Genomic DNA, 15,216 nt, shown 5'->3' on the forward strand with positions numbered 1-15,216 from the left:
GGGCCTCTGAACTAACCATTACTGTACTGGAGCACAGATTACAAGCTCATCAATCATGGCTGAAAACCTCAAGTGTCCAAATACCAACCCCAGCCATGTAAAAAGCATCAGGCAAAAAGCAACAGGCTGTGTTTCTTACCTGAAGGTTTTCTTTTTTGTTCAGCTGAGAGGGGATTAACAACATATATGGTGGATGTCTCAGGTGCATGCGACCGTGCGATGTGGAATTATATTTTTATGATTTTTATTGTAGGAAAGGATTATGGCCAGTCTATGTAAACATTGGGCCACACAGAGAGAGAGTCATAGATGATGATAAAGGGATAAGAGCTGATCTGTTGTAAAGGGCAGGCTCAGTCTAGTGTGCTAATCTGCATATCAAAGTTCTGCATGGAGGTTTATTTTCATGCCACTGAAAGCAGAAAATATCAAGAATCTCCTATAAGATTTCTATGACATTTAATGCAAAGCTATACAGCTTAGTGCTGTTGGTTGGTTGTTGCTGGAAGTTTGATTTTCAGCTTTGACAATTACAGTTTAGACATAGTAATTTGTAGCTCTGCTGGAGTTGTGGCTCCAGGCCATTGGTCTGTTTGTCAGCTGTTTGGTCCACCACTTTAGTTCAGACCTAAATACTTCATAAACTACTGGATAGATTGACACAAAATTTGATACATGTATCCATGGTCTCCAGAGGATATATGTCAGTGACTTTAGTAAGCCATGACTTTTTGTCTAGCACCACCAGCAGGTTGACATTTGTTTTTTGTTGTGAAACAACTGTTGCCTGGATAACCGTAACATTTAGTGTTGACATTCATGTTCTTTGGGAACTTTGGTGACTTTTTTTAATCTATTGCCATCATCAGGTCCAACATTTAAAGTTGCTGAATACCTTGCTTTATGTAGCTAAGAGTATTTGCTTTCTTGACAATTAGCTAAATTATTTTAGCATAAAATAAAAGGAGTGTTGTGTTTGGGTCGTTTTGGGGGATCAGAGTTAACTTCAAAGACCCATCATCCATCCATTCATTTTCTGTTGCTTATACAAGTCTGGATTGCGACCAGTACAGTACAATGAGTTCTCACTTGCAACCACTGTGGTTGGTTTGTGGACTCCCCATTTGAAGCATTGAGTTCGGTGTTACGGCTGTCACCATCTTGCTTTATGTCTGTCGCCATCTTTTTTGAAACTGGAAAAGACCATATTTGGACTGGAGAGGAGCAAGGGGTAGATGTGCCTGAGAACTGAGGACATTGCACTTGCAGTGTTAGCAACCAATAAAACCAGTCAATCACTCCCTAAATCATACCCTAATTTATAATCTATTTTCTTCTAAATGGGACCATTATTTACTTCTTTAAGGTAAGAAAAAGGAACAGGGTAGGACATGATGTAGAATCTAACATATCTACGTATTTACAGGTTAGCTCAAACGAAAAACACTGACCTTGTGTTTCACTTGGGACACGGACACGGCTCTTCAGATCTTTGAACCATCCATCCATCCATCCATCCATCCCATAGACTGTATATAAATAATGGACGTAGTCACCGTGACGTCACCGACTGGTTTGTGGACTGCCCGTTGGAAGCATCGTGTTCAGCGTTATACTTGTCACCATCTTGTGTCACCATCTTGTTTCTGATACAGGGAGCAGACCATATTTGGACTGTGGAGGAGCGAGAGGGATCTGACGACACTGACTACACTCCTCTCTACACCTACGCCCGACTGAGGTTACTTACCTCAGAAAAATGAACAGTGACTCCTTGGAGTGTCTGTTAGTCCAACCAAATGCTGAACAAGACATTTTTACTGAAGAAAACGTTCAAATAAACTGTCATTAAGTGAAAATACAGTGAAAGGATCAAAGTTATGAGACCGAACCATTAAACTTATGCATATATATATATATATATATATATATATATATATATGCTATAGAGGACTGTCCATTATGGCGCCGGAATTGGAATGAAAACAGGTTGAACCAGTTCTTACCGGATGCCTGGATTACCTCTCAGAGTGAGCCTCACTGCAAAGGAAACTATTTTTTGAAACTTTTCAGCACAATATCTAAAGCTTAATGGTCAGGGTTGGAAATGTAGATCAACAGGTAGACCTTCACTGTGAGGCCATGCTCCATCTGCACCATGACAGTCCGGTACAACATCAACATTACTGCTGATGCTGCACTAATCTGCCTGTTAAGGCCCCAAGGCACTTAGACTTCTTCACTTGAGGCGTTGACTCTCTTCTTATCCAATATAATGTTAATTGTTTGTGCAGAAACACAATTTTCCTGAAAGGAAATGTGTTTTGAAAGTACTGATGGCAGTGCCATGACCTGCCTTCACAAGTCCTTCTTTACAGCAGGACTGTGGTTGCCTAAATTTGCACGAAGAGCACGAGTGACTTCAGTCAGCCTTTCATCACATACAGTCTTGTCTCTGAAAGCTTGCATGTGAACCATTTACCCAAATATTTACGATCAAAAAAGGCTATAAACTGTATGTGGATCTAAGCTAGGCATTTAACTAAATGTCCCATTACTGTTTATATATATAGATATATTTACTATATATACTCCATTAATGTTTGTGTATGTGTGAGAGAGAGGTAGTGGGGTAAAGAGTCCTATCATATCAATGGGGGTCTGTTTGGTGTGGAGCAGAGCTAAAAGACCATTCAGTTGTCAAAATAAAGCCTGTGGAAGTGAACTGTGGGTCACTGCAGTCCTCTGGGTTGGTTTATTAGTGTGGTCTGTGCAGAGGAGTAGGCATCCTTTAATGAAGACGGCTACATACAGCAAAAAGGGCAATGAGGTCCCATAAGGTAGAGTTTAAATAGGAAAAAAAGCTTTGTTTTGTCTTAAATTTGTTGTAACATGAATCAGGAGGCTCACTGTTTCTTAAAAATACTGATTTTGAATAAATCCAAAACAAGACGTCACCAGTTGGACTTAAAGATGCTGTGAGTTGACTGCTCAAAGATGAAAGTAAACCCAAAACTCGTACTCCTATAAGAACCGCACACATTTTGCTGGTTTACTGCTTTGAAGGTGGGTAAGGTCTCATCCACTGCACCAAACACAACTAATGAAATTCCTGAAACCTAGCTCCCACCAATAAGCATCCATCTGCCACAGCAGAGCGCAAAGGGAGCACTTCCCGTGAGGGTGTGACGACCTGCACAAAAGCCCCTCTATCCACAGCGCACAGCCCCGACCCCGACCAGAAATATCACTCACTGCTTTTCTATTTGGAAGCCACAGGGCTGAGAGCATAGGCATCTCTCACTCACTCTCTCTCTCTCTCTCTCTCTCTCTCTCTCTCTCTCTCTTGTTTCACTCCACTTTGGTGACCTTTGACCTTGAACTTAACTGAAAACAGGAGCATTTACTGTGTTTCTCTGTCTGCATCTGTGAGGGTTGTGATAACAGTGGTCACAGTTTGTTATGGTGCCAGGATGTTGAGTGGCTTCTGAGAGGAGCGAGTGGCCAAGGACACAACAATAATACAACACTGCTCATTAGTCAGCTCAGTCAACACAATCACAGTGGATCATTTGCACCTGTCCCTGTGCCTCCCTTTATATTGAGAAGAAGAAAAAAAAATCAGCTACTTGATAAACAGCAGCTGGTCTAACCAGAATGTTTTTACAAAATATTTCAGGAGGGCAACCATTTAATTTTCTGACCAGTTAGCTGGTTCTCATTGTTAGATGGTGATGAAGAGTCTACCATCATGGCCGACTATTACGGTTAAGCACAAAGACAGGCAGACACTATACAAATTATTTTTTAAAGATATTTTTTGGGCTATTTTTGGGCTTTATTGACAGAGTGAAGGGGGAGACAGAGGGAAAAGGCTCCGAGTCTGATTCGAACCCGGGCCGCCTGCTTATGAGGACAGTGCCTCTATGGTACACGATCTACCAGGTGTGCCACTGGGAACGCACCCAAATGATTTTAACACACATTGGTCATCACAATTCATTTTCAGAATCAGGCCGAATTTCTGCCAGATGGGTTGTCGTTTCACGTGCAGTATGAGAGCGAACATAGCACCTAATTATTTGGTTAAACAATTCTGGCTTTGGGAAAATTAGTTGGGTTTGTGTCAGGTCAGAAATGTTGATCAGTCAGGCGTCCTGGTGAATCACTGTTAGAGCACATACCTCTAAGGCTGAGTCCTTGTCGCAAGGGACCAAAAGGGTTCAAAACTGGCCTGAGGCTCACTTGCTGCCTATCTTCCTCTCTTTCTGACTCCCCCTTCAATTCTCTCTGTCACTATATCAAATAAAGCATGAAAATGCAAAAAAGAAGAAGATCGAAATCAGCTGTATTTTGAGCGTATGGCAATGGTCTGATTTCCCTTACAGCTGCCGTCAAAAAGTCCATTATAAATTGTGGCGAGCTTCAATATAATTGCAGTAGTTTTTTACATTGTTGTGGATAAAACTATAGTCTTGATTAAGACTTATATGTAATACACACAGTAGCACATAAAGTTGGAATTATTTTGTTTTCAGACACAATCCTCCAGCCAATTGTGGTTTATTTTCATTGTGATATGTTTGGAAGAGATTAATTGATAAAGTTTTGAGAATATATACACTTTATCTGTCAAGAATAAATCACATTGTCACAATCATTTCATGGAAAAGTAAAAAAAAATATATTTAATTCCAACTTTATGAGCGACCTTGTAAAACTGTAGAACAGAAAACTACTCTCTCTTTTTATTAACTTTGTTGAGGACCACTGGGTGGCGGTCAATTTATCCTTACAGCATAACCATAAAATTAGCAGGTTCTTGGCTGTACTGAAAGTTAGATATGTGTAGTGAGTTAACACAACATTGAAGATTAATGGAATGGAAAGCGTTTGTTTTCTTGTGAGCAAAAGTTCTGTCAAAATCAATTGGGTTTCAGAGGGTAAGTTGTCTGAAGCTGCAGTTCCTCTAATGGCTGCTCTCTGACTCTTTGATGTTTAACAGCTCTTCTTCTTTCTCTCAGGGTCTCAGAGGGGCTTGTTTTGTCAACTTTAAATGGTTTCAGCCTATCATATCTATCATACAGTGGTTGCAATGTGTTCATCCCACCTCTGCTCCTCCCGCCTCGTTGCCTAAATAATTTAGATATTGTGGCTTGAGTAATTTGACAAAGATGGTGGTGGGTGGTGAACCCAACTTAATCTTCAAAAAGTCCCTTCAGAGAGCTGCATGGGTGATGTCACATGCACAATGTTTTTCCACAGTCTGTGTGGCCTTCTGTAGAACTTAATATGCTGAGCATGAGTATGACTATGCAAAAGTCTCAAGTGCACTGGGAGGACCCCTGTGTGTTTACAGTCCCTGCAGCGTGTTTTCATTGACCAAAGGGTCAATCTCCTAAAATGTACGTATGTTTCATTAACATCCTGGAATCAGGACCACACCCGATGGAGCAGGGGGAGAGAAATGTACCTCTTATTCTATCTAACCCTTACAGAAAACATTTAGCTTAGTTGTATGTGCAGTGTACACAATGTGATCACCACCCACATGGAGGAGCATCCATCATGATCCTTAACATGATGGTCAGGTGTGCAGGCCACCCAAGTCTTCTCTCTCTCTCTCTCTCTCTCTCTGTCTCTGTCTCTCTCTCTCTCTCTCTCTCTCTCTCTCTCTCTCTCTCTCTCTCTCTCACACACACACACACACACACACACACACACACACAGGAGCAGGTGTATTTTTTAAGCAGTTTGTTGAAATCAGTAGAGCGGGTGTGAAGCCTGCTGTAACACAGTGACTGACAGAAATCATTATGCAAAGATCAGTTTCAAATCCTAATGACATCCTGTACTCCTCATTCCCTCTTGAGCCAGATGTGTATCATCACACTCCCTCCCCCCTCTCTCTCTCCCTCTATTTCTCTCCTTCATTACACACATATTTTCCGTGCCTTTACTTGGCTCATTGAGACTTCAAATAGTCATGATGGCATTCCTCCTCTGTCGGTCCCAGTTTCTTCCCCTGACCTTGCATAATGCAAAGACTAAACAGAAAAATGATTCTCGGAGAAGGCAAGCGGCCAAGTGTTCAGAGACACAGAGGGCTGGGGTTGTCAGTGAACATTCAGAGCATGCAAAAATCCAAAATGTGCTAAAGTGCCGTCAAGCAGGACAATGAATGACTTCAATCCCTGTAAAACTGGACAGAATAAAACATAAAAGGTGTCAGATTTAATTCTGTCATGCATACATGTCAGTAGCTTATTTATACAGTCTATGGTCAGTAGTGAGTTAATCAGTGGTTCCCCAGTTTTCTCCATTACCCCAACAAAACGAGGCAGTGTCTGCAAGATTCTGTATCACAGGTTACATACGAAGAAACAAGTTTTAAAAACAAATCTACTATTTCAAATTTGCTGCTGTTTTTTTATACTTCTACTGCATTTCAGAGGGAAATATTTCACTCTTTACTCCATTGCATATTCAGACATCTACAGTTAAATGTTATTTTGCTGATTAATGTTGTGCATACAAATACAACTAGGATTACTTGATGAATTGTAATAGATTAAAGTTTCCAACAGTGTATAAAGTAGCCTGCATTGGCTCTACCTCGACCAGCTGTAACATTAAAACCTTGCTTATCTTGCATTCTAGCCATAACCACTAGAGTCGCTGGCCAAAATGTTGAATGTCAAGTTGTATTGTGGGTAATGTGGGCGCCAGGATTTGACAAAGAAGATACATGTGTGGAATAAAACCAGACCATATTTCTGGTTCAGGTTCAGTGATTTTGAACTGACTTTTCCATGTAACAGGGTATTACAGTGTGGTATCAGTACTTTTATGTAGCCAATAGGATAAGATGCAAATTTTCCATCGCTTTCCGTAAAAACTTCTCAGATTGTTTAATCTCAATACTTGTTAGATGCCTCAAAGACGTTTTCTTCTTTTCTATCATTGTGTCATGGCCCACATTTACAGGATCAGATTGATCTTGACACATGAAAGGGGTCCTGGCCCCATGGTTTAGGGCTCCACCCCCCCGTGGTGTTTTTAGCAACAACAAAAAAAGTTTAAATCATCACATTTATGTCAGGTGTAAAGACTGAATAAGAGTGTATTAGGTACAGCTAGAATAAAAGTGGTTCAGATGGTGAGGTTGGCATGGCTCAGAATGGAAACACCTAGATATCTATTGTAGAGAACAGTAGAACTAATTCCTTCACAGCCCGCTGACAGTCCCATTGACTGAGGCGGCTTCTCTTCTGCAGCCTGCAGCCTGCTGAACACCAGCACACCTCCTCCCTACTGGGCTGCTGCTGAATAGACCACTGACTTCACCCAGCTCAGCCTTTAGATCGCTTGGTCTGGTCCCACCCAAAATGTGAACAGCTTTTGTCACAAGTGAAAAAAAGTCCTTTTCAGATTTTTTCCTCCCCCCTCCTTCCCTCTCTCCCTCTCTCCCTCCCTCCTCAGCATCAAGTGCAGCCTGAGCGCAGCGTCTCGGCTGCGACTTTCTCTCAGAAGAAGAAGCAATGAGGAGAAGGGAGCCGTAGCCCCGCTGATACCAGGACGTCTGGGATGCACTTTGTTTTCTAGTGGGATCATATTTGTATATTTCTAGGGAAAACAAACAATACGCTGCGGATTTGGCATATCCATCAATCGGATGCAAGCAGGTAGGAAGCCTTTGACGTTTTGAACAATTATTACGGTCTCTTGATGCTACCCTGGGGGAGGAAAGTTTATTTTTAATTTTTATTAATTTTTTTGCATTTGCTTGTATTTAATAGTTTTTTTTCTTCTTTTTCTTTTTTTTTTTTTTTTTTGCATTTTTGATCGATTTCTTTCACTTTGGGTTGTTATTGTTTTTTCTTTGTGGATGCACTTTTTACATTTTGATCCGATTTCTGAGACTAAGTGGTGTGCAATATCCTGAAGCTATTTACATCTATGATTTGAGAAATTTTGGCTATAATCATTATAATTGATCAAACAGCACATCAGAAATGTTTTTATAGAGAGTTTGCACAAGTAAGGCCTTCTTTAGGATGAATAGAGGCATTGCCTCATTTCTGTACAGATGTGGACTTGCTTTTTTTTCCACATTTAGGCTAATTGAATATCGAATTTATTAAGGAATGTATTTGCATTACAATGCTAATAGTTTTTAATAATTTGTTGTTGTTTTTTTGAAAGAGGAAAATCTCGTCTTAGACTTACTTCGACATTTTGAATTGTATAGCTACAAATAAACAATTTAGGCGCATGTTCTCATTATAAAGCACTGACAGCGTCTGTCTTACTTGTTTGCTTACTGGAAAGTCTACCTCAGATGTAGTCATTGGAAAAAAAAAAATGTAATTGAATGAATGAATCTTTTTATGAAACCTGGTATTGAACTAGACAATAGCTGATGAGCCATGCTGACTAAGTTGGAGATGGACACTTGCGCCATAGCGCCATCCTTTGGTCACTGTGTCTCCTGGGTGTTTCTGGCTGCTCCTGTGACTCCCTCAACTGAGGGATGGAGAGGGCACCGCTTCTTGTTCAGCTGACTGCAGTGGAAAATTGTTGAAATGAACGCTTTCTGTGACCAAGAGTCATCATGGCAGCATATCAGTTTCCACTCCATGTCGAATAATTGCAGGCTTTCTTCTAGATTTGTGTTATGTCTGGGTCTGGCGAATGGGAGTGTGAAGTTGAACAGAAACTAAGGGTCATTTTTGTATTCTCATTTATTGAGACTGTTTTACAGCACTTGTGGGCTTGTATTTTATTACCATCTGTTTGGGGGCTGGTTAGATGTTGGCAACTGGGTATGTTTTATTGGACATTGTGGTAAACTTAAGCCAGATAGTCTCCTTCGCAGTTGGACTCAGTTGGATGTAAATGCACTTACTGGCAAACAAAGCTGGAATTAAATTGTGGGGAGTTTCAACTCAAAAAGTGGATGCAGTGGATGATGATGCATTGATATGCTCTATAGGTGATGCTGTACAGTCTCCCTTTTGGATGCTCTGCCAAACCAGACACAGTCTCATTGTCACTCTGCACTAACACCTAATTGAAAGGGAATGTGTGTCTGTGTACCCCCTGGCCAATGTCGACTGTCCCCCCAAAGGCTTGTCCTCCAGCCTGTCCGTCACACACCATTTAACCCCCTCAAGCCACCAGAATGAATGCAATCACTGTTGGGTTTCACTCTGGACTTCTGTTTGAAATTAACTTGTTGGATTTGCACTCCCCAAAGAACGGCATCCAAATGATTTTCTCTCCCTGTGTGTTTGGAAAGGCCTGCGTGACTTCATCACCACAGCCATGCTGATGAAATGAAGCTCTCCTACTCTGTAGTTAAGTGATGGTCTGCTGAATGTATAAAAATGTGTCCAAATTCTAGTTTTCTTTATAGGGTTATCGGGATTATTGGCAATGTCACATGCGTACAATAGAAGCTTGAAGCAGCAGGCTGTTTAAAGCCCACGTAGACTCTGTGTTTGATGTCGTTTCTATGCATGACACGGAGTGGAGTGGAGCTAAGGAAACCAGATATGGTCATTACTGGAGGAGAAGGTTAACCATTGTGGCAAACCTCCAAGCCACTGTCTCAGCCCATTCAAAGGATCAGGGTTCATCCTCCCCTTGACGCTGCCCGCAGCCTCCAGCACGACTCAGAGGACATAAATCTCTTCTCAACCACACAGCTAATGTATCGACTTGAGAGAAAATATGTTATATATTTTATACAGAGTGATATTTCTTTAAATGCATAATGTAACCATTTTTTTTCTGCAAAGTTGAGCATTTTGAGGAATGCTCTTTAAAATGTATTTGATTGTTTTGTGCTGCCATACATTGCTATGCAGCTGTAGTCTCGTAAATTCTGGGCTACACTGCCTCCTTGTGGCCTTACATGGATCTGTGTTTATACTTTCTAGACCTGAATGTCTTATCATTGGATGCAATACTTTCTCAATTCAGGGAATTCTGATTTTGCTGGTTGTTTGATTTCTGTAAAGCTACTTCAAGAACCCAAGTATAACAGAATAATAAGTGTCAAAAACCAAATCAGTTGTGATTTTGCAATCATGATGTGAAAACCGTTGCAGATCGGTAGTTTTTGTTTTTTTACTGAACAGATGAAAATGTTTTTAAAAAGCAACATGCTGCAGTATGCATTAACAGTATCATAACATTAAAGGGGATATATTATGGAAAACACACTTTTTCAGAAAACATGGGATTTAACAAGCTATTCAGATTTGACCCCGCTCCTGTGTCATATGCAGGGTCATTAGAATATACGCTTCAAGGTTTAAGAATTACCTTTGCAAAGGGGTACCATATTTTTCTTGCAATCCAATCAGAGCAGACTGGGCTTTTTCAGGTGTGGAGCTTAAAAGACAGGTCTCAGACAGAGGGTCAGTATAGATATATTCAAACAGACAGTATGAGAAAAGTAATGTTGTTGTTGTTGTTTTTTTTATTTTTATTTTTTTTTACATCAAAGCGTGTCAACATTCACTTTCTAGTATTCTCCAACACAAGTTTGAACCTGAAAGTGAACATAATATGTCTCCTTTAAGGCATGAAAGGTGGGGCAATCACATGCTGATTAGTTGAAATGGTGATCTGACTGCTTAACTAAATAAGGCTGTCTAGTGATGGCACTCCAGGAAATAAATAAAGATTATAATTAAACCTAAAGAGTGCACAAATGTGTGTACCAATGTGTACAAAAGTGTGCGAGTTCATGGCAGTCCATCCAGCAGTTTTTGAAAAATTACAAATTTCAACCACATGGTGGTGTTTGAGGACATGTTAGAAGATCACCAAAGTTTCTAGGGTTCATCTGATGAGTTCATGGGCTCATAAACCCACCAAATGGATTACTAGGGTTTATGAATGTCTGTACCAAATGTAGTGCCAATCCATATATAATCATGATTTCCAAAAAGTTGGGACACTGTGAACATAAAATATACTGCTTGGTACAGTTTTCAATTAAGTATATATTATCAAATTATAGCATTCTGTTTATTTACGTTTCGGACAACGTCCCAACTTCTTTAGAATCTGGGTTGTAAAATATATAGATATTTCACTGGATAAGTTTAAACATTGCCCTGCTGGATGCACTAGACTAAAGCTATAGATTACTAAAAAGGAACTGTACATGACATTTGAAATTGAATATTAGGGACTGACCAATATGGACTTTTTGAGGCAGATATTGTTACCGATTTTAGGGGGGGAGTTTACCAATTGCCTATATTAAGATTAAGATTTGTTTTTGCACACACACACCGAAACAGCAAGCAGGGTATTTTTTCTGCATTTAACCCATCCTTCAAACCAGTGACCACACAATGCTCAGGAGCAGTGCAGAACAGCAATTAGTTAGCCAGTGGGAGCACTAATAGCTGTACTTAGCTTAAGGCTAGCAACACTAGCAGTTGTCATTAAAATCGAGCAACCTCTACATTTGCACATCAGGGGTCAAAGTTGTGTAAAGCTGTTCCTGAATGTCAGAATGCCCATCAAACTTTAGTGAGAGTTATATGAAGACTATCTCAGCCAAAAGTGATGTTTATTTTGGCATTTCGAGTCAGAACCTTTGAGTCATTCATTCTCTGGGCACCATGAATATCTGTAAATGTTATGGCAATCCATCCAATAGTTGTCCTCAAAACAACACTCAAAATAAAATGTAAGGCTCATCTACTGTAGGGGCAAATGGAAAAGTCATTGGATCACCAAAGTTCGAAGGATTCCTCCTTTGGGGAACATAAATGTACATAATTTCATGTCAAAAAACAGCTGTTGAGATAATTAATTCTTGACCAACTGGTGGACTGGCTGACCAACCAACATTCCCAGAGCTATAGAGAGTGAATAAGTTACATATTCAATAACTATGAATCTTTGCATCTTTCTACCTGTTTTGCCAAGTGTCCCTAAGTCTTCTTCTCTACTCTTTATATTTCAGAGCCAGGCCCAACTTAACAATGGGCCCCATACCCCTGTGTGTGCTGCTCCCGGTGACGGTGCTGGCTGTGGTGGCGGCTGTAGCTGCTGAGGAGAATGCAATCAATGACGAGTACACCTGGCCACAGTGGAAGGTACCTCTGGTAAGGAAAAGACGCACTGTACCTCTCAGCAGCCCAAACTTTTCAGCCCAGCCACAGCCGGAGCTGAGTGGAACCTGTGGGATTGAGTGTCAGCGACGCCTCCCCGCCACCTCTCTGGACGACCTGGAGCAGTTCCTGTCCTACGAGACGGTTTATGAGAATGGTACACGCACGTATACCTCAGTTTCTGTGCAGGGCCTCAATGAGGTGACTGCCTGGACCGGAAACACCTCATCAAGCTCTCGCCACAAGCGAGAAGTGTACGGCACAGATACCCGCTTCACCATCTCTGATAAGCAGTTCTCCACCAAATACCCCTTCGTTACCTCCGTGAAGATCTCAACAGGGTGCTCTGGAGTTCTCGTGTCACCTAAACACGTGCTGACCGCTGCCCACTGCATCCACGATGGGAAGGATTATCTAGATGGGGTGCAGAAGCTGCGTGTTGGTATTCTGAAGGAGAAGTCCAGGCGAGGGAAAGGAGGCAAAGGGAGAGGAGGGCGAGGAAAGGGTAAAAGGAGAAAGGGAGAAAAAGATAGAGAGGAAGTGCAAGAACAAGAAGAGAATGGTGGGAAAGGGGAGCGTAAAGGAAAAGGGAAAGGTAGAAAGAGCCGGAGTCGACGAAGTGCGGAATCTGGGAAACCTTCGTTTAGGTGGACCGGGGTCAAGAAGACCCAGGTGCCTAAGGGTTGGTTCAAAGGTGTGTCTGATGGACTGGCTGCGGATTATGATTATGCTGTTTTGGAGCTGAAGAAAGCCCCAAAAGTCAAGCACATGGATCTGGGTGTTATCCCCTCTGTCAAGAAGCTTCCTGCTGGGAGGATCCACTTCTCTGGCTTTGATGATGATCGCCCTGGCAACCTGGTGTACCGGTTCTGCGCCGTGTCGGAGGAATCCAATGATTTGTTGTACCAATACTGCGACGCCAAACCCGGCTCCAGTGGCTCTGGGATCTACATTCGCCTCAAAGAGCCTGGCAAGAAGAGGTGGAAGAGGAAGATCATCGGGGTTTTCTCTGGTCACCAGTGGGTGGATGTAAACGGCAATGGGATGCAGCAGGATTACAACGTGGCGGTGAGGATAACACCTCTCAAATATGCCCAGATCTGCTACTGGGTCCACGGGGACTCGAGTGAGTGCCAGGTAGCCTAAGAAAACACAGGACCCTACCCTAAACCGCCACCACTCTTCCATTCCTCAGATCCGCCTCCATATAAGGAACACCCTGCCTTCTCTCACCCCAACCTCTCATCACCAACCAGGGGCCTGATGGCTGCCTCTCCTCTTCCTGCCTCCCAGTGACTCCTGCTACACTGATCTACACACACACACACACACACACACACACACACACACACACACACACAGACACACACACACACACACACACACACACACACGCACACACACACACACAGCCATACAGACTCACTGTTGACAACTACATGATTTCGTCAGCACATCTAGAGAACTGTGGCTCTTCAGCTTTTCTAATTTATTTGCTAAAAAAAAACAACTGAGAAAAAATATGTATTGTATGTATTTACAGATCATTCAGATCTGCAGTTTTGCTTTCTATTTTTTAAAGATTTGACCATTTTGGATACAATGTTGGAAAGAGTGTATATGCAAATGTTTGTGAATGAAGCCCCTCATACATTCGTCTCATATTCCAACCAGGCTTTGTATGGAGACACTTGCAATACCAAGTGTTCTCCACTACTGTAAAGAAGAGCATGTGCATTGACAAAAGACCCAGAAGAAATAATGTAACTTTTGTTTTACAAATGAACTATATAGAGATAATTGTTTTTATAAACATTTTTAATTGAACAAGCTGGTGTTTTGCATTGTGTATATCTAGAACTTTGTGTTTGTTTGTTTTTACAACTACCTGTCTTTCTGTCTAAATAGAGAAAGGGTCCTTATGGATCCTGTGTAGAATTTTTTCCTGATTTGTGAGTCACACCATATTTTCTCTGTTCTTGCAACGCAGTGAAATATGGTTTCATTGTTGTGCACATAATTCTATCGGTGCTTATCCAGAAAACGTGGTGCTAATTTATGGAATTGTAAACTTTTTGGAGGGGGGAGGGGAGACTTCTCAGAATATATTTTGATAGCCTAGTACTGTAACTATGTATTTTATGTGAGGCTACGTATTTGAGTTGTGTTAAGTTGGGACTGAACCATTTAATGATTTACTTGAGCTGTTGAGATTTCTCTAATTCAAAGGGTTAACATCACAAAGGCAATATTGTTATACAATGACAAATTTAAATCTGGGATGTGATTTTTTTTACTTTTTTATGTTCTTTGTGTTCCAAAAATTCATACGAGTATCCTTTTGAATACCAAATACCTGAAAATTAATGATGACGATTGAAGACTACCAACCATTAAACCAAGATTACTACTTGTGTGTGTGCGTGTTTATGATGATCCTGATTACATAAAATTATATTTACTATTATATCACGGTACACTATCAGTAACAGATAGTGTGACATTTCATTAAATAGTATGAAAACACGCTAAGTCAGTAACAACTAATGCATCACCATAAGTCAAACCACTGAACAGCATGGACAGATAATTTTGCTAGGGGACCTAGTTGCTAAAGTCTGCTGCTGAGCCCCTTTTGACGGCACCAAGCAGCCGGCTGTGCATCATTTATGTACCCTGGTGCCTCAATACTCTCATTGAAGCTGCACTAATCAATATTTTAATGTGATATTTGATGAACCCACAGAAAGTTATCATTTGACTCTGTTTTCAGTGCAAAAGCTCTGATAAACCCACTGTATGCTACCACCCAAGCATCAAATTGCAGACTAAGTTAGCAGGCAGCTGCTGGACATAGTGGAGCATTTAATATTAACTATTAACTGCATTTCAACATTTTAAGTGAATAATATGTAAATGGTGCATACAGTTTGTTGCATTGCCCCTACGTGGCCAAATAAGGGAGTATTCAAACCTGATTAGTCAGTATTGTACTTTGGTGGTGTAAATTCACTAACAAACTTGCCAATAATGAAGTGGCCAAAAACCAAACCATGCACCTGAGGCTATTGGG

At 41.1% G+C, this 15,216-nt stretch overlaps 1 protein-coding gene across 1 annotated transcript; it reads left to right on the top strand.

The window, feature by feature from the left end:
* The first annotated feature begins 7,460 nt into the window (after positions 1-7,460).
* Positions 7,461-14,553, top strand: prss35 (serine protease 35). Its single transcript, XM_059338341.1, has 2 exons — positions 7,461-7,685; positions 11,996-14,553. Exon 2 carries the CDS (start codon positions 12,015-12,017, stop codon positions 13,287-13,289), a length of 1,275 nt encoding a protein of 424 aa, XP_059194324.1. The 5' UTR covers positions 7,461-7,685; positions 11,996-12,014; the 3' UTR covers positions 13,290-14,553.
* Positions 14,554-15,216: the final 663 nt, after the last annotated feature.

The sequence above is a fragment of the Centropristis striata genome, chromosome 8 (assembly GCF_030273125.1).
Source record: "Centropristis striata isolate RG_2023a ecotype Rhode Island chromosome 8, C.striata_1.0, whole genome shotgun sequence".
NCBI lineage: Eukaryota > Metazoa > Chordata > Actinopteri > Perciformes > Serranidae > Centropristis > Centropristis striata.

Excerpts from the sequence above, each read along its gene's own strand:
- prss35 (XM_059338341.1), top strand. The coding sequence starts at position 12,015 with ATGGGCCCCATACCCCTGTGTGTGCTGCTCCCGGTGACGGTGCTGGCT.